The sequence below is a fragment of the Calonectris borealis genome, chromosome 2, assembly GCF_964195595.1.
Source record: "Calonectris borealis chromosome 2, bCalBor7.hap1.2, whole genome shotgun sequence".
NCBI lineage: Eukaryota > Metazoa > Chordata > Aves > Procellariiformes > Procellariidae > Calonectris > Calonectris borealis.
Genome location: NC_134313.1, coordinates 170,281,386 through 170,308,344, shown reverse-complemented (window position 1 = coordinate 170,308,344; position 26,959 = coordinate 170,281,386). Strand labels below are relative to the sequence as shown.

The following is a 26,959-nucleotide window of genomic DNA, read 5'->3' as shown; positions in this document are numbered from 1 at the left end:
AAGGAGATGATCCGGTCCATCCCCTCTTGCAGTGGGAGGGTAATTACTGAACCATGTTTCTCTGATGTTGCTGGCGGGGATTGAAGGGGCCCCACTGCTGAGGCAGATCTGGGGATTTACTTTCCAAAGCACGTTTCCCTCGACCTCTCCTTAGAAGTGTTTTCCAGCTGCTGATTGCTCCTGTTCCTCTTGGGTGGGAGCGTTGGGGGCTCCACATCCTTTTCTTGCAGGAACCGAGCCTGGTTAGTGCTGCACTAGAGGGATTAATTAGTAACATCGTCAGGGTATCTGCATAGCTCAGGGCGGCCTGCACAAACCGGGAAGGGCTTTAGGGCAGCGTGGGTTTGTACACAGCCTGGAGAGAGCCAAAGGCTCGTCTTCTGCTGAGGCGTCATGAAGACCTGGGTACAGCAGTGCTGGGCTGGGGGAAGGAGACATGCGGCTACTGGGGGTGAGACCCCCCCCACTGGAAGGAGGTGTCTGGGAGTGAGGGACACCAGCATGTAGGACACGCCAGGCAGTGGAGGTCAGGAGCTGAACACAGCTCAACAAATGTGACTTGTGTTCCTCTATGAAATGGTACTACCATCACAGACCCCTTTTTTAAGCTCCTGTTGGTGGGTCTGTAACTCGGGAAGCGTGGTCTGCCTGGGTGAACAGAGCACTAGGCAGGAGGTGAGATAGGAGGGCGTTGAGGACTTGGTTGCAATGCTGCAGTGTTGGAAGTCACCTGAGATGACTTGACCTGGTCTGGCAGCTCGGTGCTGCCCGAAGGGGAAGGTCTAATCCCTTTCCTCTCCCCACGCCGGGTGTGACAACCGGCTGGGCTGTTGGGGATGGGTCTGACAGGCGCATTTCTGTGCATCTTGCTGTTAAAGAAGATGGCAGTGCTGGTGAAGCCGGGAGCTTAAATGGGATGAGTGCGGTGTGTCAGCCAAAAGCTTTTTTTGGGTGGGAAGGAGGAGTCTTCTACACCCAGGCTGAAGATAAGCCTGCTCTGGATGTTTTAGGAGACGCTGGGATGGCTGGGCTAGTGTGGTGGCTATATTCCATATCTCTCTTAAAAATCAGTGCCTCTTTGAGAAGAATCTGAGAAGTCATTGATCTTGTGATGTGGTGGCTTAAAATACTGTCAAGTTTGGCAGGGTGTGCCCCCCGTGATGTTCTGGATAGCCTGGCCATGCAGAAGGTCCTGGTACCTATTAAGAGGACAGGGAAGAACTTAACCAGTAAAAGTTGGATTTGCCAAGTCTGCTTCAAAGATGCCATGGAATCTTGGACCTCTGACATGAAAGGAAAAAGGCTGAGGTGCCTCCCTGTGGGTAAAAGCTTTTTGTTGTTTACTGCTGGAAAAAAATGCAACCTGTCTAACGATGCTTGTTTCCATCCAAGGTAGATGAGCTGCCTGCCTCGGCTCTGACGGGAGTGCTTGGCTGTGTGGGTCCGGACGTGCTGCAGGCTGCTTTTTGGAAGACTTTAAATAAAGCTGGAGTTGCCCTTGAAGCTGGAACAGTGCTGGATTTAGGGGAGCAGCTCTGCCCTCTGCTTTCGGGGAGCTGGGTGTCACCTCGGAAGATGTTCCTTGCGGGGCCTGCCTAGGGCTGGTGCTCGGTTACAACAGGGAGACCAGTGCCGCTGCATCTTCAGCTGGCTTCGTTCACGGAAAACACTGGCTAAGAGATCTTTGTGCACAGGGGAGATTGGGTTTGGGAGGAGGTCATTCTAGGGTGTCTTAAAATAGCTTGGGAAGTCATAGTTGAGCTATGTGGACACAAACCCAAGTCACCCCATGCTAGACTCCTCTGTTCTCCTCTGTGCTGTAAATCATACATGATTATCTGAGTGGTATTGGGTTTGGGGTGTGCTGAGGCTTTCCAGGGACACCGAATTCCCCGTGTCCTCAATGGGACTAAAGGGTCATATCCTGAGCAGTGATCTGGAGAACCTGTTCTTGAGCGGGCTGCCCAAAATAACGATCCTTGGCTAGCTTTTCCTGAAGATATGCAGGTATTAACCCACCACCCCGGCTTAACACAGCAGCCAAGCAGGGGGACACTACACCGGGCACCTCTACGGGTTTCCTCGAGCAGTTCTGATGTGGAAAAGCAGCTCAAGGATCTTCTCCCGCAGCTGGCTCCCTGGCCACCGGCAGCATCAGCCCACCAGCCTCCGCGCCTGGTACACGCCTGGATGAGCAGCCGGGCAAAGGCTGGCTAGCAGCATCCTTAGCAGTGTCTGGTTGCAGAGAGGTCTTTTGCTCCATGGGCATTGCAAACCTCCTTTTCTCTAAGGACTCCTGAAGGGGCTGGTGCTACTGCTGCATCCTTTGTTTTTACGGGAAGGGAAGACGGAGATCCCTTCGTGCCCCCAACGCTACGTGCAGTCGAGAAAGGCTTGAAGGTGCATAAGCTGCAAACGTGCATTCTTAATGCAGGGATTTTGGCTCCTTGGATTGACGAAAATGAATAGCAACACAGCCCAGAGAACATGCTAAAACAAACCAGACCTTATTTCCTACTGCCAGAAACCTCCTCAGATCCTTTATCTGGCAGTCTAGACAAAAACCTGTCAGGCAGTTTATGTCTGCAGCAAGTCAATGCAAAGCTTATTTCCCTGCGAAACGATCCTCTCGGCAGCCAGCCATAAACTACATGATTACAGGTCTGGGTGTTTCACCTTTCCTCTTTCAGTATGCAAGGAATGGGAATAACCTTTTGAAAACTGGAACTAAAGCGGCTGTGCTGGAGGACGGGCCTCCAGCTTGGTTGGGCACGGGGGAGCTTAGACATTCCCATGGCCGCTGGGTCCTTCCCTTCCCCGGCTCCTAGGTCTTTGGGCTGGGAGCGGTCGGTGTTACCGAACGCTTGCTTTGTTTTGTACGCTGCACCGAGGCGGAGCAGTCTGTTCGTTACTTTAATCAGGAGTTGTGTGGCTTTTCTAGACTGTGCAAGAGTAAAGCCTTGTGTCAAACGCTCTTGAGCGTTGGGATGAACAGGTTACCTGCTTTTTAGATGCTGTGACACGAGTGTGCTTTGCCAGCGTAGCTCGGGACAGATCTTCGCAGGCTTTGTGTTGATGCTGTTTGCAGCCACACAACTTTGACTGTCCTGCCCAAAAACCTCAGTCCTATGATCCTCAGTCTCAAAGCTTCTTTCCTTGATGGTGGTGACATCTGCTGTCAGATGTCCCTCTTCCCATAAACCCTGCTTTTGTGTTCACCTGTGCTGCAGACTCTTGTAAAGTGAATCCACCGCTTTGGCTGTCTGTGGAAGATGCCAAAAGGCTGCGCTCTCTATTTTTAGGCCAAAAACTTCTTGGATGCTTTCCTCGGTGACTGTGGAACCAAAGCTATAGGTTTTACTGGGGTCTTAGGTGGCCTACAACTGGGAAGAGACCTCAGATGGAAACACTAGTAAGCCAGAACCTCACCTTATCTGTGGCTGCTTGTTGGTCATGTCTGTGCCCTGCTGCCTGACCTCCCCGTGGTGGCCATCCACCTCCTGGACCTGGGGTATTGATCTCTTCTGCATGGGTGGCCTTCACCTCTGCTTCTGAGACTTGAAGAGGCAGCTGGGGCTGGGAAATGTGGTCTTCCCGTCCTTAAATTCATCCCTGCAGCTGGCGCCATCCCGGGAACACCGGGAAGCGGGATGACGTGCCTGGTCTCAGAGGAGTGGTTGTACCGAAGCGTTGACTGATGCTGACGGATCTTCAAGAATCCTCTACGTGGGCGAAGCACCGTGAGTAACGGCGCTGCTCTGGCCAGGCTCGCGGGGAAGGCCCGTGGACCACAAACCTGCGCGGTGCTCGTGGGAGCTGGGACGATGCCGGCGCTGAACACGTGGAGGAGGAGCAGAGGCTTTTCGGGGAGGGATGCACCCAGCTCTGCCTAGGAGTGACCTGCGCAGAGCTGGGAGCTCGGGGCTCAGTTCCTTGAGCACTGTTTAATGCACAAATTAAAATGGCTGCATTACTCCTGGCTGCTTCCACGACCTTGTTCACCGTGTGGCTGCGTGACCGGCTGGACTGGCACAGCCGAGGGAGGCACAGAAATGGTGGGAGCTGGGAGAGACCTCCTGATGCTGGAAAACCCCGAGGTTTTGGGGATGGGCGTATGGCAGCCTCCTCCTTGGGGGTTTGTTTGCACGAAGCTCCAACTTCAGCATGACTCTAGAAGCTGGACTTAAGAAGACATCCCTGGAGGTTTAGTTTTGGACAGAAAAAAAGCTTAGGGATGTGAAGCAAACGTTCAAACTCAGAAAGAAGGGGAGTGTTCAAAATCCTTTCGTTCTGGTACCTCGGATAGAAATGTGTCGGGCAAATTGGGGCTCACTCCTCTACACCTTGCGTGTAAATAGGGTACTAGATCTAAAGATTCACTTCTTGGCATAAATAAACGTTTATCTTGTGAGCAGCTGATGTTAATAATATTGAGTGGAGGGGGGCTTGATGCATGATCGGAAGTAATCTAGTGTCCTGTGTTAATGGCAGTATGTGCAGCTAAAAACTGGGGAAATAGGGAAAGAAGAACAGGGCAAGCGAGCTTCCTTCCTCCTCCTCACCTCACTTCTCTGGGCCCACCTGTGTGTAACCGGTATTCCTCTGGGAAAGGGGAGGACATTGCATCCCGAGGAAATAGGTGGAGCCAGGGAAGCTGGTAAGCTCGTGTTTCCCTTTCCCAGCCAGAAATGGAAAATACGGTTCTGTAGGTGAAGGGAACGGACTTGCCTGTGGCCAGGCAGCTCCAGCGCTTCCTCGTGTTAAAACTCCTCTTTTCTTGGTTTCTGCACTCCAGAACCTTTTTGATCTTTGAATTTTGGCAGGACCGCCTGGAAACTATGGAATACAGTAACTCTCCCTCCAAAGTGTGCTCCTGATGCCGATAAGGCTGCAAATAAGCTGATCTTACCACCCTTTCCCCCCACAAATCTCAGTAAATGCTAAAGGTGAAAGGCGTAGCCGGTACTGGCACTGTGCCCCTTGGAGACCCTCCTCTGGCCGGCTGTGTCTAGGTGCTGCTGGTACAGAAGGCTGTTTCCCACCGCGAAGACCCCTGGTTATCAGCTTAGATTGGAGGGGGAGAGGCAGTGAGGACGTGCCGGGTCCGGATCGCCTGGGCAAGAAGGTATCGGTTTCTCATCTCTTGTCCACAGGGCTTGAATTTAGCTTAGAATTTTAAGCTGGGCTTAAATTCTGTCCAGTCCTGCAGACGTGGATTCCTAAAATCAGGAAGGGAGGCAGCAAGAGATTAAATCAAGCCCATGAGCTGTTATTTCATGAGACCCTGAGCTGCTCATACTGCAGTACGGAACAGCCTGGGCTAAAGCCTAGCTTAGGAAGCACTGCTCTTAGAGGAGGAGGATTTAGTCGGAGGCTGTATGGATGCCTTCCCCACCCTCTTGCCCAGGGAGCCGCTTGCTCGGAGGATCCATTGCAAACTGCTGAGCTGAGTCAAGGCAAGCCTCCCGCACGTCTCTGCCTCCGGCCTCTTGCTCCAGATGCATCAGCTCAGCCTCGCTCGGCTGCGCACCCGGAGATGAAAGCCGTGGGTGGAGGGCTGAGCCGGGCGGTAGGAATCTCTTCGGGAGGAGGAACAAGGCTCTGCTAAAAATAGCCGGGGAAAATTCCTTTCCTCTTGCCTTAGAGGAAAATCCTGTCGGGGAGGCTGGAGCCCGGCTTAGCTGGCGAGGCGGTCTGAAACGTGAAAACACGGAGCTGAGCCTTGTTTTGGAAGTGGGTTTTGTGCAACCGTTGCCTTTAGTCTTGAACTGCTGTGTTGTTTGTTTGGTTTTTTTTTAAGACTGACTTGGGCGCCAGCTCCCTGTTTTTAGGAAAATTGTGTTTCTACCTTACTTAGATTTAATAACGTGTTTGTTTGAAGGAGCGGCTTTGAAATCAAATACAGTGTTTCTGGCTGAAATGTGGGGTTTTTATTTATTTCACTCTGATACCGCTGGTGAGTGTCAGCTCCGCATCAGCCTGCTGGGAGCTGGGGAGGAATGAGAGGTCCCAGGGCCGATGGAGACCCCTCACTTGTGTCTCTAATTCAGCCCAGTGGAGATGAAGCCAGGTCTGGTGGAGCCACGTGAGGACCTGGAGGGGCTGTCCCACCAGAAGACTGCTGGGCAGGGTGGCAGGATCACCTCCAGAGGCTTCCCTACAAGCTGGTCAAAATGATCTCAGAGAGATCCGTGTGCTGGCTGGGTCGGAGGAAAGCTGTCGGGGTTAGAAGGGGGATGGATGACTAATGTGGCACAAATGGAACTGGAAAACCGCCCGCAGGGTGGGGTGAGGAGGGACAGTGACCTTGACCAAAACGCCTCCTTCATGCCCTAGTGAGCACAAAGCTATTTTTACCTGGTATTAAAACGCAGGAGTTGCACGTTGTCCATTCTGCAGGCAAGGCTGCAGGAGGTCCGTAGCCTCCTTGTCAAAGGACCTGAGCTTTATCCCTCTCCTCCTGACCCCCAGCACATCGGGTTGTGATCTCAGATGTTCAGCTCCTCGGGGAGAGGAGGAGACACCGATACAACTGCCCTTTCTGGTGGTCAGCTTGCAATAAGATCTTGTACCAGAGAAGCTGTGTGAAGCTCAGATGCGACCCCACGGGAAGCCCGAGCATCGCTGGCTCTGCCAGTCCCAGGAGCAGAGCTGTCTAAGACAACTCTTCAGCAAGGCGTAGGAAGAGCTGCAGGTCCCCAGGTGATCTTTTGCATCCTCTAGCTTAGATGTTCCCTGGGCTTCGGTATCTGGTTCAGGCGTAGGTGGGTGCTCACCCATGAGGCTGAAGTCTGCAGCAGCAACGGGGACTCTGCTGCCTGGAAGACCCTCCTAAGATGGAGCGTTCTCTGCTCGCTGTGGAAGTCACCGGAGCACCCTTCCATACGTTGTTTCTCACTCTACATGCAAAGCTGTGGCTAAGCGCCTGACCCATGCAGATGAATTTCGAAACACCGATCTGGCCAGCCTGCTGCCGACGGGGGAGGCCGTGGACGGGCTTCAAAGGTCCCTTACTCCAACAACCTCATCCTGGCGGGCATCGGCAGAGCTCTGCGCAGTGAGATGAAGCGGAGGACGCTTTGCAGTGCCCGAGCACCGTGTTCGGGTGCAGGCGTTGCAGATCTGGCTTCAGCGTCCTCCCAGTGCCAAGGGGGAAGGGTCTGCAGCCATGACCATGGCTTCGCAGAGGGACAGGAGCTAGCAGAGGGTGGCATCCAGCCTTGGCAGCCTGCCCGCAGCTTTGGTCTTGATTAATTTTCAACTCCATGCCTGGCATCATTACCCAGAGCCCCCCTCTTAAATCCTTGCTGTTTCACTAAAGTTGATAAAAAGCTGAAATCTTAGCTCTCGGCTTCAAAAAGGAATTCCTTGAATAATGTTTTGATTTAACGTTTTAGCATCCAGATATCTTTATGGGGAGGAGAGCAGCTGACCACACCGAAGCGGCTCTGCTGCAGCGACGTTGGCGTGCCAAGTTCAGTGTTGAACCCGGAGCTGCCCTGTCTGGCGTTTCTCAAACCGAATGCCGACACACCCTCAGCTCGCTGTGCCTCCCGTGCAAATAAGTCCCCTAACGCCAGTTTACCACTTCATCAATTGCTTCCCGTTGACAAAAACTGGAGGAAAGTGGAATAAAAGGGTTTTGGGAAGATGTTGCCACCAACGTGCTGTGGCGTTGGTGCTCGGAACCCACAGCAGGATGAGGAGGAAGCAGCAAGGGGCACGTAATGTGGGAACATGTACCATGGGTGGTTTTCAGCCCAGGTCCCGTATGGAGCTTCGAGGAGGTTCCCAAGCCGGCTCCGTGGCTCCTGCGGAGTTGCTGAGCTCTCCATGTGTTTTTCCTTGCAGCGGCGGGGTCTGAAGGGTGCGTTTGGAGGTCCTGGGGTGGTGGGGACCATCCCACTTGCTGAAAGCTGTTTTCTTACCGAGCATGTCAGCACCAAATAGTGTTTCTTAATGAAACCACCTCTGCGAAATTAAACCTGGAGAGGGTCCTGCTCCTTAGGCACCACTGAAACGCAGCCCAGCATCCCTGCTCGGGGCCGCGGCAGCCAGCAGTGGGCTGGGTGCCGCTGCTAGGCAAACAACTGGGAAACTGCTTGGCTTTGCTGCGTCGTTGCTGAGCTGCTTGTGGAGGGTGGATTTTGGCTTGTGCTCAGCTGTTTGGGTTGTAGAAGACAGGCGAGGGTGGGCTTTTGAGCGGCTCAGTCCTCTGTGTAGCAAGGACAGGAGCAATCTGCTCCTTGACCATCCCCCTGCAAGTTCAAATATGTGGGTGGCTTCTTTGGGGCAAGAGCTTGAGTACTGGCCAGGTCAAAATAAACCTGATTACAGGGACAGGATGATCTAGAAAAGGTCGCATCTACCTGAACGCCCGTAGCTGCTCCTGGTACTTGGTTGAGTCCAGGACCAGAGAAGATCGTGGTGGGCACCAAGGTGAGCGTGAGCCAGCAAGACGTCCTCATGGCAGGGATGACCACCAGCCTCCTGGGCTGCCTGGGGGCAGGTGATCCCCTGGAGCACTGGGCTCCCAGTACAAGAGATGGGGATATACTGGAGTGAGTTCAGCAAATGGTGAAGGGCCTGGAGGATCTCTTGTATGAGGAGGGGCTGAGAGACCTGGGACTTCAGCCTAGAGTGGAGGAGGCTTGGGGATTTTATTAAGGTATATAAGCCCCTCGTAGGGGGAGTGAAGAAGAGGAGGAGGATCCGGGCTCTTCCCAGTGTCAGGACAAGAGGCAACGGGCACAAACTGAAACACAGGGACTTGTATTCAAGCATAATAAACTTTCTTTAGTGTGAGGATGGTCAAACGCTGGACAGGCTGCCCCAGAGGCCACAGGTTCTCCATCCTTGGAGATGCTCAAAGCCTGACTGGACACGGTCCTGACCCTCTGCTTCCCCCGGTACTCTTGGCCAAGCCTCTCTGCCCGTAAACGCGTGATGCCACCGTACAGACCTGGCTGTCAAGGATGGAGGGATGGGGAAATCCAGCAGTTCTGGGCTGTCAAAGGTCTGCAGCCTGTTCCCGAGGCAGCAGGGCATTTGCTGGGATTTAAAATGTTTTTTAAGCAGCCGCTGCTGTAATCCCATCACTGCCGGGTCAGGAGTTGAGCTGGTGTTTTATTGTCTGAGCGACTTCGCGTTGCGCTGAAGGGCTGGAGAGAGCCCCTGAGTAATTCACCACCCGGACGGGGACCCGCCTCGGTCAGGCAGAGCAAAACAAGGCTGTTACGGCTTCCTTCTGCCAACAGGCCGAGGAATAGGAAGTCATTTGGAAATAAAGCTCCACTCGGCATCAGGATGTACCTGTGGCAGTTTGCAGCTTTGCGTTCGGAGCTTGTGTTCATGTTGAGGTGCGTGGAGGAACGGCAGATGTGAAGGTCGGTGTAACACCAGGCTATTGTCTGCTTTCTGCCTGGGTTTCCTGGGGCTGAGCCCTGATCCAGCCCCTCGGTCCCGCTCGTGTTGCAGCGCTTCTCTGTGGAGCGAAGAAATACAAATAATAAACCCTTCTTTTGGCAGGGCTGTGCACTTGCAACTTTACTTTGAGGATACCGAGTACGTACTCGTCACGCGTCTGGCTTTCCCATAATTCACACGTGCTCTCGTCACCCTCGCTCAAGCCGTGCCCGGGCAAAGCCGAACCCACAGAGCCCGTGTTTCTGTGGCATCGCCACGCTTGGGGCTGGTTGGAGTTTATTTCTTAACAGCCAGGTCTTCTCTAAACATGCTAAAGGTGTTTTTTCTTGCTTGGTTTCACATTTTATTATTACAGGCACCTCCCGTGACTTCTTGTCCTTTCACGCATGCCGTTATGGTCCTTTTCTTCGTTTCCTCGTTTCCTGCGCTGGCAGTAAGCTGACCCAGAGCCCCTTTGGGCTTGGTTAATTATTTCACCCGCTGCTGTATCACGTGCTCCCTTTGTGCAGATACTTCCTCCGCTAAGCCCAGCCTTCGTGTCGTCGGCACGCTCGAGGTTGGCTTTCTGATCCGCTCAGAAACGTAGCCTGGTCCTGGGGTGCTGCCGGCAGCTCTCTAGGAAAGCGCCCTGGCTTTACCCTAAGCGAGCGTGCCCTGCGTCCCTTCAGGAACGGGATAACTGGATTTGGGGCGCAGGCTGTCCCTGGGGACACGCAGCATGCTGGCCAGCAGCGGCACTGAGTGGCCGTTTGGAGCTCGGTCTCCCTTAATCTCCATGCAGACGTGCTGGGGGAGAATTAGCCTTACCGATTTGCATTTGAGATAATCCCCTCGAGTGGATTAAGAAGCTGTTTCCACTCCTGACGAGAGGGATGCTCTTCCTCCTTTGTGTTCAGCTCAAAGGGTTGAAGGTATTTAAAGGGGCTGTCCAAGACCTCATTGATTTTTGGGTGGATACAAGCCGCTGGACTCTGGGTGAAAGCAGCCCGAACTCCAGCGCGGTGGCCAACAAGCCCTACGCTAGAACCAGCTTCGTCCCCTGTGAAACGCAGCCCGCGTGATATGGCATTGCTCGGCAGCGTGGAAGGGAATCCACACCTTAATACGGGCCCTGTCCTCCTGTGTGCGCTCATGGTCCCAGAGACGTGTTTTCCAGGGTCTTCGGTAGCTTCTGAAGCATGGGAGAAGCTCCTGGTCTGCTCCGTGGTCCAGCATTGGGTCGATCGGAGTTTAATTCCTGGCTCTGCCACCAACCTCTGGCTGCCAGACGGCCTTCAGCAGCAAACCCCCTCCCAGTAATTTTCCAAAAGCCCCCGATGCTCCAGCCGGAGCAATGACGATCTAGATGAAGGATATATCCTTCCTTTTCCCAGAAATAGCTTTCTTGGGATTCCTGAGGCCGACTGAGAGCTGGGGATGGGATGTACTGCTGGCCGGGGGCTGCAGGGGAGCATGGGATGGGTGAGCAAACCCCGATGAAGTGGGTGCTGCTGATGATCCAGGGGACCCTCATTTTTTTGCTGGCAGCAAGGGGAAGGTGCACCTCCTACCTCTAATGAGACTGGGGTCTGCTGTGCTTATGCCACGAGAGCCCCAGTCTTGCTGCCTGAGGGTGGGGGCTGCCAAATAAAGTGGTTTTTGAAGTCTGTGCGTTCTGAGATGTGGGGGGAGTGCAGAGAGCTGCAAGTGCTTTACTGGGGTATTGGTGGGGTTGCAAACTCCTTCGATTTAACTCCTCGCATGCCCAGTCACCTCGAGAGCTTTCGAGGGGAGGAGAGCATGGAGCCTCCTGCTCGAACAGCACCTTGAAGGTTTGAGGATGGGTCAGGCTGTCTTCCCTGAGATTAGTTCTGGCCTAACAGCCTCCCCTGGCCCGTCCTCCACCCAGGGCTTTCCGCGGGGCCGGGCAGCACCAGGTTCTGCTGCTGCGAGCGGTGCCAGCCCTTGCAGAGAGCTGCCTCTGCCATCTCAGCTTCACACCTCACCGGTGGCTGGTCTCCAGTCACCCAGAGGCGGGTAGTTGCAGGCAAGTCCTAACGTAGCTGGTGGGGTTGGTGAAACCCCCGTTAATGTGTTTTATTGGCCTCAGACAGGAGAAATGCCATCAGAGGGACAATCACTTTCAGGGATTGCAGTTGTGGGTGAGAAGGGAGGAAAAAGAAAACAAACTTTTATTTTATGGGTTTTGAAGGGAAACGGGGTCCTTCTCTCCCCAGACCTCCTAACTAGGCAGCGTGCCGGAGGGGTTTGCTTGCATCCCAGGATGGGAAGCTGCTGCGGGGCTGCGGGTGGCTGGCAGTCCGGCAGGTCTGTGGTGGTTCTTCTCCAGCCGACCTTCTTACCGCCGCCCAATGGGCAGATTTCATGGGGGAAATCACCGCCTTCGCCTTTTTAATTTGATTCTCCGTCTGTGAAATTAGCAACTTGTTTTCATTAATCCTCTGAGCCTGACTCTTGGGCTCATGTTTGAGCCCAGCAAGGCTCGCTTGAACACTTTGTGCCTTCCCAAAGTGCCTCCTGGGAGGCCTTGGCTCAGCCAGGGAGCTCTTAACCTCATTTCCAAGCTTTGCTGTTCTAATGTGAACAAGAAACGTAAGGACTCAAAATATGGGCCCTAAAAAAGCTTTACAGCCCTTGGTCTCAGTAGACGTTGTTGGACCTTGGAGAGCAAAGTAGCTCTGAAACTTGGAGGAGAAACCAAGGTTAAAGACTCCTGCGGGCTGGGGATATTTCCATTCCGGGTGCAGCCGGGTGCGAGTCCAGGCTGTTGGGGAATTTCCAGGGGTTTAGGGGTGCAGGAGGTGGGATCGCATGGCTGGGAGTCAGGAATGGGATCGAGCTTTGCAAAATGGGCTTCTGCGCCTCCCCTTGCCTTGCGCCCGGCCCTGTTGCTGCCAAACCTTGCCGGTTCTTAACCAACAACTTTATTTTGTCGCTGTTGCTGCGTGTTACAGAAGGAAACTGTGGTTATCGCACTTCCTGGCCGCGAGCCGGCAGGCGAATGAAAGCTCGCGGGTTCGCCAGCCCTTTGGCACAGGCCGCGAGCTTCGGAAGCCACCAAGACAAGGGTAGCAGCTTCTCTCCCCCCGGGAGGTGCTTTCGGTGAGCTACCAAAGGCTCCGTGCTGGCACGGTTTGGTTCTGCTCTCCGTAGCGGGTACTTCAATGGAGAACGAGGTAGGTGCTGGTTTTATATCGGCTCCCAGAAATGGAGAAGTTGTTGTTCCACATTGCGTCACGCCGGGTGACGCCTCCTCCTTCGATTTGGGCTCCCCAAATCCTCCTTCAAGGAGAGCCTGTGGCTCTCCCACGGGGCTCGGGTGCGTGGGATGGTGGGGAATCCCTCTGCAACATCTTCCCGGCCCCGTGGAGGCTGCCTGCATCCTTGAAGGAAAAGCGAGAGTTTCTTCTGGTTTGCTCCATACGGATTGGGCTGGATCCGGCAGCCTCAGCACAGAGAGCTGAACGGAGCTGGAGCCGCTGGACCCCGGCTGGTGGAGGGGGAAGCGTCTGGGGGACCGTTGTGGTACAGCCCTGACCCCGGCGGCAGATTCCTGCATCTCTCCGCTTTTGATTCCTAAAAGATACTGGTGGAATGAGATCTTTACGCGGCGGCAGCCCAGGTTTGGGGTCGGATACCCTTGTAGTTGGGGTGGCAGAGCCCGCGGTTGAGCCCCATGCTCCGGGCTTGGCAGAGAGACCTGTTTCTTTCAGGATTTTCTTCTTTCTGGAGCCAGGAACGGTCTCCCGGCCCCTCGGCGGGAGCCAGCTGGGTTGCACAGCGCAGGGTGATGCTCCATTTTGGGAGCCCAGCTGAAGGGAGGGATGCTGCCCCTAAAATCTGCAGTTTTTGGCGGTGCTGGTCCTGCTGCTGTAAAGGCAGAGCTGTTTCACGAGGCCAGCATCACGTAGCTGTGTTTTCTATCCCTTTTGTCCTATAAACTTGCCCTATTTTTATCTCCCTGGTCCAAGGGACATTTTTCAGGGCCGGGCTGTCCCCGACATCCTTGTGGTGCCTGGCTCACTCTGGGATTTGGTGAATACTATTCAATCAGGAGCTTTTCCATCCCACTTTCCCGTCCTAGTACAAAGGTTTCAAATTCTTTCGGTCTGGCTTTGATCTCTCTTGTGTCTGTAAATCTTTCATGCTTGTCTACATTGAGAAAAGCAAGGAGAGAGCCTGAAGCTGCCTGATGGGAGCAGGTCCCAGGCGTGCACCTGAACCCGGTGCGTCAGCGGCTGTGCGGGGAGGGACACTGCTGGGAGTAGGTGACGTGGTGATGGCACTCCCCCACCAAATATAATGTCCTACGGCGAGGCTCAAGCAGTTTAGGTGAAGGGTCTGCAGCAGTTCTTGACGATGGTTTCCAAAGCAAGGTCCCGCAGTGGACGGCGGCAAGAGATGAGCTGAATTTGCTGGAGGCTGCCGCTCTTTGAGGTTGCGAAGTACTCCGCACTTTTCTGAGCAGGAGCACTTGGTTTACATTTAATTATTTCGCCTTTCGAAGCATCTTTTCTGCCTCTGCAGATTGTACAGACCTTTTTCTTGCCTGTGAGAACCAGGAAAGCCAAAGTGTGGTTGCCCTGAGGGGTGGGAAGCAGAGAGCATCACTGCTGTGGGACAGGGCATCCGGAGCCGAGCACGCGTGGGGCATCGGAGCTGCGTGGCTGGGCAGCCAGCGAGGCCGCCAAGGAGCTCTGGCTTTTCCCTCTGGACTGGCATTTAACGCTGCTGTGAATCCCGAGTGTCGAATCTGCCCACTTCAAAACGTCCATTTGAGCTGGTAAACTTGGAATTGGAGAAGTCCGCGCACGCTCTCGGTCATTTAGCCGTCGGGCAGGCTGGTGCGGAGCTTGGTGGGGATCTACCATGGGTCAGCTCTGCCGCGACGGCCCCTGGGCGTGCAGGGTTCCCGGGCTGTCCGCCCCGCGCTGCGGCAGAAGGACGGTGGTGATGCTCCCTCTATAGCTGGGAGCCCGTGTGTGCACGCTGCCGCCGGCTGGACTCGCGTTTGCTCCGATGTTTTTCCAAACCCGGCACTCGATGGTTTGGGGACCCAAAAGACCTGCTTTTCTCAGGGGAGGCCATCTCCTGGCTCCTGTACTCGCGTTTGTGGGTCTCCCCGGAGACCTCAGGCAAGTTTACAGCATCTCTGCCTTTTCGTTTTGCAATCCTTCGTCGAGTTGCTCACTGCAAGTGCTTGGGTGAAATATAAGATTGCACCGAGGTGAAGAGGAAGCCTGCCGGTTTTGCGCGTGGCCGTGGCTCGCTCACTCTTACAGCCCTTAATCTGAATATATATTTGTATTTGTTCTTAACTGAAAGGTTGGACATCATGACTTCGGGGGAAAAATCATCCTGTTTTGGTAAAGGGTGCTTATCAGCACTTGCACTCTTGCAACATGTTGCGGGAAAGGGGTTTCAGCAGAAGATCAGGCACTCGTGGATTCGTAGCTCTAAAACCAGCCAGTCCGTGGGGTTGGGACTGGTAAAACCAGGCTGTGAGTACAGACGTATGGGCTGGAGGAGCGCTGGGCAGTGGGTGCTGCCAGTGTCCCCCCATTTCAGTGCAGAAACTCATCTCTTGCCCTTAACCCCAATGCCCTGGTGTTTCCCTTTCTCTCCGCAGCCTGGAATAGTGTCTCCTTTCAAACGAGTCTTCCTGAAGGGCGAAAAAGGTCGAGATAAAAAAGCCCAGGAGAAGGTTACGGAGAGACGGCCCCTGCATACGGTGGTGGTGTCCCTGCCTGACCGCGTCGAACCAGACGTGCTGCTGAATGACTACATCGAGAAAGAAGTGAAGGTAATGTCTGCCTGGCTGGGGCTGGGGCTCGTATGTAACTATATATATACATAACTCGTATGTGTGTGTATATATATAGCGTTAGGATAACTTAAATGCATGAGAGATCTTCCATATGCAGGTGTACTTAACAGCTTCTAAATAGGGGCTTGGGGCACCCGCCCTTTGCTCTGAGTTGATGGTGTCTTTCTTGCAGTAGCTGGTATGGATCTTTGCGCGGCGGCAGCCCAGGTTTGGGGTTGGACACCCTTGTGGTTGGGGTGGCAGAGCCCGCGGTTGAGCCCCATGCTCCGGGCTTGGCAGAGAGACCTGTTTCTTTCAGGATTTTCTTCTTTCTGGAGCCAGGAACGGGCGTGCTGAACGTGTACGTGCTGTGGTAACGGTTTGGTTCTTTTCCAGTATTTAGGTCAACTCACATCCATCCCAGGGTACCTGAATCCCTCCAGCCGCACGGAAATCCTGCATTTGATCGATAATGCAAAGGTGAGCGCTCAGCCTGTTGAATGACTCGCTCCGTGTAGTCTCTATCTAACATGCAGCATGGAAAAAAAAAGGCTTGTGGACTTTCCCTGGGGCTGGGTGCTGGTCTGAGCCGTGTCCTCCATCCCATGGGAGGGAAGCCCGTTACCAGACTGTTACCAAAGGGGAAACAGTTCAGCAAATCAATGGAAATACATTTATTTTAGAGAGCACACCAGCTCCCGGGGCAGCTGACCCAAGAACACGATGCTGTCATCAGTCTCTCTGCCTACAACATCAAGCTGGTCTGGAGGGATGGAGAAGATCTCATCCTCAGGGTCCCCATCCATGACATCGCGTCCGTTTCCTACATCCGAGATGACTCCTCTCACTTGGTTGTGCTGAAAACAGGTAGGTTGTGGCCAGCACGGCCAGGCTGTAGCCTTGTGTTTTGGGATTGCCGTGTGTTTTGGGGTTGTGGGGCTGAGCCCCACAGCAGCCAGTATTGCCCTCGTGTAGGATGGCAGCCGGCCTGACCAGAAACAGGGCAAAGGCGATGCTGGGTGAGAAACAATCGGTGTCCTTCACAGAATCACAGAATCATAGAACGGTTTGGTTTGGAAGGGACCTTTAAAGGTCATCTAGTCAGTGAGCAGGGACATCTTCAACCAGATCAGGTTGCTCAGAGCCCCGTCCAACCTGACCTGGAATGTTCCCAGGGATGGGGCTTCTACCACCTCTCTGGGCAACCTGCGCCAGGGTTTCACCACCCTCATTGTAAAAGATCTCTTCCTTATATCTAGTCTTCTGCCTGGATTATTTCGGTCCATCCTTTTCTAAGGGGGTGGAGGAAGGACTGGGTTTACGCGTGTTCCCCCAAGGGTGCTCAGAAGAGTGAGCACGCTGGGAAAGGTGAAGGATGTTGGAGCTGGGTGGGTTGTGTCTGGAGATGAACTGTGGGCTCACGTACAGCTTAGAAATTCCTCCCGTAGCCTGTCCTCCAGCAATGCCAAACCCCAGATGAGAGCTGTCATTTACTGACTCCTAGGAAAGTTTGGGATCTTAAAGTCTAGTAGTTTATTCTGCATTGCTCATCCTGCTCCAGTCTGTGGGGTCCTCCGTGGATGTCAGCAAGGAGGAAAAGCAAGGAGAGCAGGTAGAGGCAGCTCCTCCAGCCTGGTCCCCACACGTGTTGGACCTGCCCTGCTCTTTGCAACCCCTCTGCAGGTTGCTGGGAGGATTTCATCGTGATGTTGGATGTCTAAATGCCCATGTTGAATAACCGGGGTGATACCCACCACTTCCAACACACCTCACTTCTTGTAATACCTGGGGAGGGCCTCGAATCTGTCCCCAGCAGCTCTGTGTGTGTCAAACCTGCGTGGTTTTGGGCTGGAGTGTTTGGGGAAGGCTGAGCTACTTAGAGGATGTAATGACAGAGACTTACCGGATTATAAACCCCATGGCAGCAAATGTCAGCAAATAGAATAAATAAGTGACTTAGAAGGCTGTAATTCTGCTGATGGATTTCTGAGGCTGGCTAAGCCATGGAAATGAAGCCAACGATTTACAGAGTTGTCAGAAAGCAGCTCTAAATTATAGGCTTTTCATTCAAAGACTTCCATAGAATCATTTAGGTTGGAAAAGACTTTTAAGATCATCGAGTCCAACCGTTAACCCAGCACTGCCAAGTCCACCACTAAACCATGTCCCTAAGCACCTCATCTACACGTCTTTTAAATACCCCCAGGGACGGTGACTCCACCACGTCCCTGGGCAGCCTGTTCCAAGGCTTGACAACCCTTTGGTGAAGAAATTGTTCCTAATGTCCAATCTAAACCTCCCCTGGCGCAACTTGAGGCCGTTTCCTCTCGTCCTGTCGCTTGTTCCTTGGCAGAAGAGACCGACCCCCACCTGGCTACAACCTCCCTTCAGGTAGTTGTGGGGAGCGATGAGGTCTCCCCTCAGCCTCCTCTTCTCCAGACTAAACACCCCCAGTTCCCTCAGCCGCTCCCCATCAGACTTGTGCTCCAGGCCCTTCACCAGCTTCGTTGCCCTCCTCTGGGTGCGTGTTGCCCTTCTTTGGACTTTGGCCCTGTGCGGCGTTCCGGTGGAGTTCCCAGGCTCCCGAGAGCTCCCTCCTCCAGGACGTTTTCTCCCAGCTGCAGGATCCTCTGCCCTCCTGCCTCAGGGGCTTTGCTCTCCCCACAGGCAGCCTGCTCGGAGGGCAGCTCCCCGTGCGAGGACTTCGTGCTCTTCTCTCCCTGCCTCGACCTTTCCATCACGACTTCTCTCTTTCTCAGCTCAGGACCCCGGGATCTCCCCAAGCCAGAGTCTCTGCGCCGAGAGCTCCAAAGCCCTTACTTCAGGCTCGCTGTCTGAGAGCGGGGTGGTTCCCATCGAAGCTTGTTGCTTGGTGGTCCTGGCTACGGAGAACAAAGTAAGGCTCAAAACACTCCATTAAAACTCTGTCCCACGTTGGGGTTGCCTCCAGAGTCACTCTCCGATTGCGACGACTCTGGGACTGGGATTGCTGGGAGGTTTTCTGGCCGTTAGACTGGGGTGGCCACGACCTCTCACGTTGACGGTGGAGAGCTACAAGCCCCAGGGTGGCCTCATCTGGCTCTTGCCAAGTGTCCCCTCTGTTACGTGACCAGGTGCTTACCTGGCCGTACATTGCGTGACACGCATAGGCCCCGTTTTAAGACTGCAGGGTGTGGGTTGGGCTTTGCTGGCTCACAAGGTGTTACCTGGTCCCTGCCCCAGCCCCGAGACCTGGTTCGGACACGAGAGGGTATCAGAAGATAGTTTTCCCTCAGCGGTGGTGCCTGCTGCCCAGAGCTTTCTCCAGCAGCAGGAAAGCTGTGAAGACAACTGACTCTCTCCCACAATAGGATTTTGCTAACTGGGGCATTTTCCTGCTGCCGACCTGGAAATTTGTTTCATCTGGTGTCTGGATCCAGAGATTCTGATCTTGGTCTGTGTGCTCCTACTTCTATAGCAGGAACCCTTTGCCTTCAGGGTGGAGTTTTACTCTCCTTGTTTTCAGCTCTAACACTCTCTGGGGTGCCTGCACCTATTTGGGATGTAGGTTATGTAGCCAAAATCCCAGGGAGCTGAACTGAGGAGTAGGACAGAGCATCGGCACGAAATCTGGATGCTAATTAATAGCTGTGAGTTGACGATGGAGCATCCAATCTCCTATTGCCTGGGTCTGGCCGGCTGAAGAGGGCTGGGATGCTTCTCTGGCAGTATGGGAGGGTGATGAGGGGGGACATATCTTAGGAGTTCCTCTCCTCTAGCACCGAGGAAAATCCCAGGAGGCAGCGGGAGGTAGCTAGCAGATTCGAGGTTTTTCACCTCCAACCCTGGAGACCTTGCAGGTCGGACAGTGTCTTGGATCTTGGACAAGTGGGTTCCCCGTCCTCGCTGGGAGGACAACACCCTTACAAATACAGGACACCGCTGTCCCACATCGCGTGCCCACCGTAGGGAGCCGAAGAGAAAGGCCATCATGGTATCTTCTGCCTTCCACCAGCCCTTCTTTGCTCCCTCCCCAGGTGACTGCCGAGGAGCTGTGCTCACTTCTCAGCCAAGTCTTCCAGATTGTTTACACTGAGTCCACGATAGACTTCTTGGACAGAGCAATATTTGATGGGGCGTCCACACCGACGCGGCACATGTCCTTACACAGCGGTAAGTCCGTGTTCTCCCCGTTTGCTTCTTTCTTACCAAGCCCATCTGAGGGTCATAGAATCATAGAAAGGTTTGGGTTGGAAGGGACCTTAAAGGTCATCTAGTCCAACCCCTCTGGCCATGAGCAGGGACATCTTCAACCAGATCAGGTTGCTCAGAGCCCCATCCAACCTGACCTGGAATATTCCCAGGGATGAATATTCAAGGGCAACCTGTGCCAGGGTTTCACCACCTTCATCATAAAGAATTTCTTCGCTGTATCTAGTCTAAGTCTCCCCTCTTCCAGTTTAAAACCATTCCCCCTTGTCCTGTCGCAACAGGCCCTGCTAAAAAGCCTGTCCCCATCTTTCTCATAAGCCCCTTTAAGTACTGAAAGGCTGCAATAAGGTCTCCCCAGAGCCTTCTCTTCTCCAGGCTGAACAACCCCAACTCTCTCAGCCTGTCCTCACAGCAGAGCTGTTCCATCCCCCTGATCATTTTTGTGGCCTCCTCTGGCCCCGCTCCAGCAGGTCCATGTCTGTCCTGTGCTGAGGACCCCCGAGCTGGACGCAGCACTGCAGGGGGGGTCTCAGCAGAGCAGAGCAGAGGGGCAGAATCCCCTCCCTCGACCTGCTGGCCACGCTGCTGGTGATGCAGCCAGGATACGGGTGGCCTTCTGGTCTCTCCCGGTCTTCACCAATGTCCATCACCTCGCCTCCTGCCACCCAGGTCCGAGCCAGCCTGGCCCAGGCTGGTGGCTTCCCTCCTGCAGGGTATTGAAAAAAAAACCAAACCCTCCTCTGCTTTATTGTGTGTGAATTGGAAGGGCACGAGGGCTGCCTCCTGCCTGCAGATGTTTCCCCAGCAGGGCTGTGGGACATCAGCCCTTGTCCTTGTCCCCCATACCCTTTGCCTCCCTATTCACGTTGGACGGAGGCACTTAATAAAACAACCCCTGTGCGGTTCTGCATCTCTGCTGAGCCTGCTTCCAGTCCTGACTCAGCACCGCTCGGCCCCATCTCGGCCCCAGCCCCGCTGCCTCTCACCTTCCGGCTGTGAAAGCCGCCAGAAATCGGGAAAAGCACCGAATTTCTGCCTCTTAAACTCCATGTCTCGTATGTTTTCCTTACAGATGACTCTTCTACAAAAGTGGATGTTAAGGAATCTTACGAAACGGAAGCAAGCACTTTGTAAGTTAAACGTGGTACACTGAGCTCGCTCGGCACTCGGGCTTATTAGTGCAGCCTCGCTGCCAGGTTTAAAGCCCCCAGAGCAGAAACCGCTGCGGTCTGCACATTGGGTCTGCACAAAAGCTTCTGCTCAGTCTGGCTGAAACGTTGGACGGTGTTTTTACTGTCCGCATGCAATGCCGTGGTCCCTGCCTCCGCAGCATCCGTGGCCGTATTGTTCTGCCGCTGTGGGTTTCCAGAGACGGTCACGTACACAATGTATGCGCAGTGCCCTGCGTCAGCAAAGCGGGGATGTGACGCTCGCCCGGCTGCTTTGACTTGGTGAATCCAGCTGGAATTGGGAGAAACCTTTTCCCCAAAACCCCTTATTTTGGAAACTTTTTCCCTCCTGAATCGGTGACTGCTGAAAACATTGATAGTGTTTGTGGGCTGAAAACCTGACACACAAACCGCTTGTTTTTTAAAATTGACTGATGCTATTTGAAAATTTCACATTTAATGCCAAAATACGGTGGTGTGAGACTTTTCCCTGCACTTTCCCAAAATGAGAAAGCAGTTGGAGGGGGTCTCTGCTCATGCAGGGCTTCATTTTCAGCAGGTCACCAAACCAATGTAGTTCAAGTCTTCCGAGCAGAGCCTTCAGAGGCCCTCAGGAGCGGAAGGCTGCGGCTTTCCTGCAGAGCGAGCGTGTCTCCACGCGCCTCTCCACCCTTCCAGGCTCCCCCGTGCCGCAGCTGCCAGCAACGGCGATGCAGAAGGTGCCCGAGGAGCTCTGGAGGACTCACGATCTGTTTGCATTTCAGTTCCTTTCCAGAAACCTTGGATGCAGGTGACAACTCCCCCTCTTCCTTCTCCACACAACAGTCTCCACACATTAAGACAGTCAGCGAGAGCGAGCTGAGCACCACGGCGACAGAGCTGCTCCAGGACTATATGATGACGGTAGGGTGCCCTAGGGTCCCAGGGAAGGGTGGGGGGGTTTTCTTCCCCTTAGGGTGCTCGAGTTGGGTTCATTGCCTCAGCGTGTAGAACTTAGATTGGACATTAGGAAAAATTTCTTTACCAAAAGAGCGGTCAGGCCTTGGAACAGGCTGCCCAGGGAAGTGGTGGGGTCACCATCCCGGGAAGTATTTAAAAGACGTGTAGATGAGGTGCGTAGGGGCATGGTGGTGTTGGGTTGATGGTCGGACTCGATGATCTTAAAGGTCTTTTCCAACCTTAACGATTCTATGATTCTGTAACGTGAGCCCATGCTGCTGTAGGAACATCCCGTCCTCCTCCTTTTCATACAAATTGTGCTTGGAGGCTTCACGGGACCTGAACGTGGGCTCACATCCTTCTCCTGCGGGAGCATCCCCAACCCCTTGTCCCCTCTTGCTGCGTAAAAGCATGTCACACCATCCACAGCGCTCCAGGTCATCACTTGGTGAGTCACGGTCCTCGCGTACGCTCACGGCTTGTCCCCATTTGAAAACGCCAGCCTGTCCTGCTTTTCTGTCGGGTTCATTACTGCACCTCTTGTCAAATAGCAATAAATCCGGTAAACGCCATTCCCAGGCTTCCCATCACCTCTTCCTCCTAAAAAAATCAGTGATGTTTGCGGTGTGCTTCTCTTCCGCAGCTCCGAACGAAACTCTCTTCCCAAGAAATCCAGCAGTTCGCAATGCTCCTGCACGAGTATCGCAACGGGGCTTCGATCCACGAATTCTGCATCAACTTGAAGCAGCTCTACGGGGACAGTAGAAAGTTCCTGCTCTTAGGTGAGTGTCAGCGGCCGGGGATTCATCGTGGATGACCGACCGACGGGTGAGGGCCGGCGTCGCTCTGCTCCCGAGCCCTCGTGACGTGCCTGGTACCGACCTCTGATGCACGGGCCTTCCGCGTGGCCAGCCTGATGGCACGCGAGGGGGTGAAGGGGTGGGCGTGGATGGCACAAGGATTCCTTGGGGTGTCACCAAGTAAGGAGCAACATCTCAATCCATCTCTCCTTTGGAGATACCTCTTTCCTGAGGGCAGCTGGGTCCATCTAGATCAGGCCCCCTGTTTTAAAAGCAGATCCACTGAGAGCACTGGGGGTTGTTCACCGGAGTTGGCGTCCCGCAGGGAGAGGGGCAGCTCTCGGCGAGCTCTCCCGGCAGCCGGCTTCTCTTTCCTTCGTCCTGGGGATCCAGCAGCGCAGCCGGGCGCCTCCGCCAGCACAAAGACATTTTCTTTCAGCAGCGCGCACGCAACCAGCTTGCTTTTAACGTCACTGGTACCAAAGCCGGTGCGACAGCAAGGTCGCTGTGCTGGGAAGCTGACTTTGTATTGGCTGCATGTCACCGAAAAGCGGATCCGACTTGCTTTTCCCAGCCTGGGCGGTGGCACGGGTGCCGCGCTCTCCCGGGACAGAGCTGGGCTGAGCACTGGCCGCTCCCCACGGGTTTGACCGGGGTGGGCGGTGTGAGATAGAGGTGAGGCACAGCAAAATCCTGCCCAGGCTCAGACTATGCTGGAAAGCTCCTGTGAAGGTTTATTCTTTCAGTTTTTAGAATCATTTAGGTTGGAAAAGACCTCTAAGGTCATCGAGTCCAACTGTTTTTGAGTGCCCAGAGTTTTCTTCCAAGCAGTCTGGGTAGCGACTGTACCCCTAAAGCTGGGCCTGACTATGGGAAGCAGGTGGGGGTGTGTCTCATTTTTGGCCGGTAAGGACACGCGCCGTGGAGGGCATAGGGGGAGAGACGGCGCTCGGCAGGGCAGCTGCTCCACGATTGCAGCTGGAGCACGATGGGGCCCAGCTGGCGGAAGAGACATTTAAGTAGCCGTAGCTTAAACACTTGCTCTTGGGGACTCTCACCCTACCTCTGATTACAAAGAAAAACAAAGACGCCGGCCCACGGCAGGGTGCACAGAGGGAGACGGGACAGACGTCCCTGCAGCCGCCCTGCCTGCGCTCCCTCGGGCGCCTGCGTCGTGGGCTGATGCCGTTAGAGCAATAAGCTCAGTAAAGCAGAGCAATTTGTTTCGGTGACAAATGAGCAGACGATCCTTTCGAGCTTGGAAAAATCCGGCTTTAGTAGGATTTTGTCCTCAGTGGGCAGCGGCTGCAGTTCTCAGGGGTGTAAATGGGAGATGTGGCCATGAGCCGGAGACCCCAGTGGCCCCCGGCCCCCCAAAACGGGCTCCTTTGCCGAGTCCTGCGCCGTTTCGGGGAGCTGGGGCACAACCTTGCAGCCGGCCTCAGCAGCTGGGCTCTGCTGGAAGGCTCAGAATCCCCAGGGAATTTCCAATAGCTGAGCAAATCCACGTGGAAATCTGTCCCGGGTGTCTCCCCCGTGTGCCTGTGCCGTACGAACCACACGCCGATGCTAAAGGTTTCCTCCTTGTGTTTTCTTCCCTGATGCAGGTCTTCGCCCCTTCATCCCCGAGAAGGACAGCCAACACTTCGAGAACTTCCTCGAGACCATCGGGGTGAAGGACGGCCGGGGCATCATCACAGACAGTTTCGGGAGGTACAGGCGGACTCTGAGCACCACCTCCAATTCCACCACCAACGGCAACGGCGCTGCCGGCAGCTCGGATGACCAGTCCGTCCCTTCGGAGGAGGACGAGTGGGACCGAATGATCTCGCACATCAGCAACGACATCGAAGCCCTGGGGTGCAGCATGGATCGCGATTCCTCCTGAGAGCGAGCCGGGGGGAGGACGGCCCCAGCAGCTCCCCGCGCTGGGGGGGGCTCGCCCCAGCGCCCTCCTGCCCCCTCGGCGAGACCCCACAGCGGTGCCTGTATCCTGACCGTCGTTCCAGAAGAGGTTTTTGGGGCTCGATCAGGATGTAATTACCCTCCCATCCTCATTAATGCCTCCGAGCAGCCGTTGGCAGGCGGCCGGTGCCCTCGTACCGTGCCGGCACGCTGCAGTGGAGGACGCCGGGGCAGGAGCCCGGCCTGCGACCGTCCCTGGTTTGGTTTTGCCGGCACACGTGGGGAGCGAGGCCGGGGAGACAAGTCAGCTACAACCCTCTGCCTGGTTTACAGTTTTGCACATGGTATCCCTATTGTAACTGCTCTCTTCCTCCTCCTCCTCCTCTTCCTCCCCCTGTTTTTGAATGAAGTTTACCACAATGTGAATTATTTAAACCTATTGTCGATGTTGTCGAAACATTTCGGCTCCAGACCCGCAGGAGATGCTGCCGACGCTGCGGTGGCAGCGGATGCCGGCCGCGCCGTGAGCTTTGCGCTTGCGCTGCTGCAGCCCGGCCTGCGAACCCCGCGCCCCTCCGGCTTTGCTCAGGAATAGCGGGGGGCCCGAGGGAGGGGTGGGGGGCACGCAGCCCATGTTTTACCAGGCTGGCAGGCAGGCAGCTGCCGGTGCCTGCCGGGGCATCGCCTTCCCCCACACCAGCCTGCCGAGCACAAGGACTGGCCCCAGGCATCCCCCCCCCAGTCTGGGGGACCCCGCGGTCCTCCCTGGCACCCATCCTGGGGTCACGGGGCGGCTGCCGGGGCTCCCCAGGGCCCCTGCTGTCCCCCAGGGCCACCACTGGGACAGGAGAGCCCATCCAGGACCCTGCTCTGGGAAGTTTGGGGGGGCTGCAGGGAATGGTGTACATGTTGTATATATGTTACATACGGTTATAAATACACACTTATTTTTTTAATCTGTATCCCCTGCCAGAGGGGCGCTCCTGGGGGGCCCGCGGGGGAGATGCCGTTTGTCGGGGGCACCTGAGAAGGGTCTGGGGGGTCCCCAGTTACCCTAGAGCCACAAGCAGGAGGAAGGATGGGGCTGGAGGAGGGATGGGACAGCCCAGGCAGCGCCCCACGGCTCGGCCAGGGTCTCTGGCACCCATGGGTGGCTCTGGCAGGGTCCTTGGTGCCCGTGCCGGCTGCGGTGGTGCCGGGGGGGCTGGCCGGCCCCTGCGGCGGGTGCTTTGAGGCCAGACACTGGCTCAGCAGTTTTGGGGGGATCCGGCCTCCTCCTGCACATTCCTCTGCTCTTTGTCCCCCTGTTTGTCCCCAGCGCCCCCCCCGCTCTCCCCTACTCCAGCCCCCTTCCTCCCCAGTTAACCATTACCCTTATTGGTGTCTCCTCTCCCTGCCCGTCCTCCTGTCTGTCCATCCCAGGCAGAGAGCAGCCTTCATCCCTCCATCCTCTCCCTCCCCAGCCCCACTGCTCCGGCCTTTTCCTTACCTGCCTTTCCCGGGATCGCAGGTCACCGGCCCTCGGTACGATCCTGCACGGAGCCGCCCTCCCGTGCTGCTTTAGGCTGGGGGGGGTGTGACCCCCCCCTTCTGCTCCTGGGGGGTCCCCGCAGCCCCGATCCCTCCTTCCCCTGGACTTTTAGGGGTGAATGCGGCCGAGTCACCCCAGTGCTCGGCTCCCTGGGGAGCAGGGGACAGGGGTTGGGTGTCCTCCCGTGCGTCCTCCCACAGCCCCTTCCTTCCAGTTTCGAGGCTGATATAAACTCGAGAGCAGGGTGGGGGGGGGTCCCAAAGAGGGTCCCCCAGCCCCTGGAGGAAAGGGTTGGGCCAGGACTCGTCCATCTTCCCTGGGAACAAGCCTTGATGGGGAAGCTCGAGGTTTCCTCCTCCTGGCACGTGTTTTCGCCATCCGCCGAGGGCAGGGGAGATGGGGGGTCCCGGCTCCGTCCCCCGGGGACCGAGATTTTCCTTCTTCCTAACCCCAGGAGGCAGCGGCGCGGGGCCGGGGTAGTTCCTTTAGTGCCTTTTTATGCATTTACAGATTAAAAACAGTCATTGAAGACTTAAAATTTGGAAAAAAAAAGCCCTATTTTTGACATGATTGTATACGGAGAGCTATAAACCAGAAGCCCTAACAGCTCGCAGTGGTTTTGGTTTTTTTTTTATATTTCAATGGGAAATGGGACTTAATTCTGGAAATGACCCTGCGATGTTGCGTCCTGGGAGCGGGGCGAGGGCAGCAGCCGGGGGGGTTTTGCCGTCTCCGTGTCCCCATCGCCAGCCCAGCCCCGGTGGCCCCAGGGGACGTGGCGTGGGGGGGGCCGCGGTGGTCCCGGGGGAGGTCGTGTATGTATGCTTTCTGTACGGAGTATTTGTTACAGGTAAATACAATTCTGCACCCCACGGTGGTTTGTCTCATTGCTAAAGCCCTCGCTCTCCTCCCTTGGGCTTCGTCAAAGCCCGGCTTCATTAAGCACCTCCGAATTAGCAACAGGGGGCAAAGCCCCGATGCCCAGTGGCTTTGGGAGCATCCCGGGACTGCGCCAGCCCATCCAGCACCACGTGTGCCCCCCACCCCGCCGAGCCAGGGGCTCCCAGCCCACCCTGTGCCTGCTCCCAGCACCCCGTGTCCCACCACGGTGGCCTCCACGCCGGCCCCCCCACCACTCAACTCCACTTCCCCGGGTGCCCCCATCCCAGTTACAGCCCCTGCACCCCCACTG

General features: G+C 55.3%; 1 protein-coding gene across 3 annotated transcripts in view; it reads left to right on the top strand.

The window, feature by feature from the left end:
- The window catches only part of CCM2 (CCM2 scaffold protein), a 38,495-nt gene extending 13,824 nt beyond the window's left edge, over positions 1–24,671 (top strand). For 2 of the 3 annotated variants that reach the window (XM_075144394.1, XM_075144392.1), the window contains exons 2-10: positions 15,056–15,229; positions 15,629–15,712; positions 15,916–16,099; positions 17,992–18,128; positions 19,249–19,384; positions 20,496–20,553; positions 21,357–21,495; positions 22,175–22,313; positions 23,939–24,671. In XM_075144394.1, coding sequence (XP_075000495.1) covers positions 15,056–15,229; positions 15,629–15,712; positions 15,916–16,099; positions 17,992–18,128; positions 19,249–19,384; positions 20,496–20,553; positions 21,357–21,495; positions 22,175–22,313; positions 23,939–24,219 — 1,332 coding nt within the window. In that variant the 3' untranslated portion in view covers positions 24,220–24,671. Of the gene's footprint in view, positions 1–12,380; positions 12,603–15,055; positions 15,230–15,628; positions 15,713–15,915; positions 16,100–17,991; positions 18,129–19,248; positions 19,385–20,495; positions 20,554–21,356; positions 21,496–22,174; positions 22,314–23,938 lie in introns of those variants that run through there. The other variant, XM_075144395.1, reaches the window with a different exon arrangement.
- Positions 24,672–26,959: the final 2,288 nt, after the last annotated feature.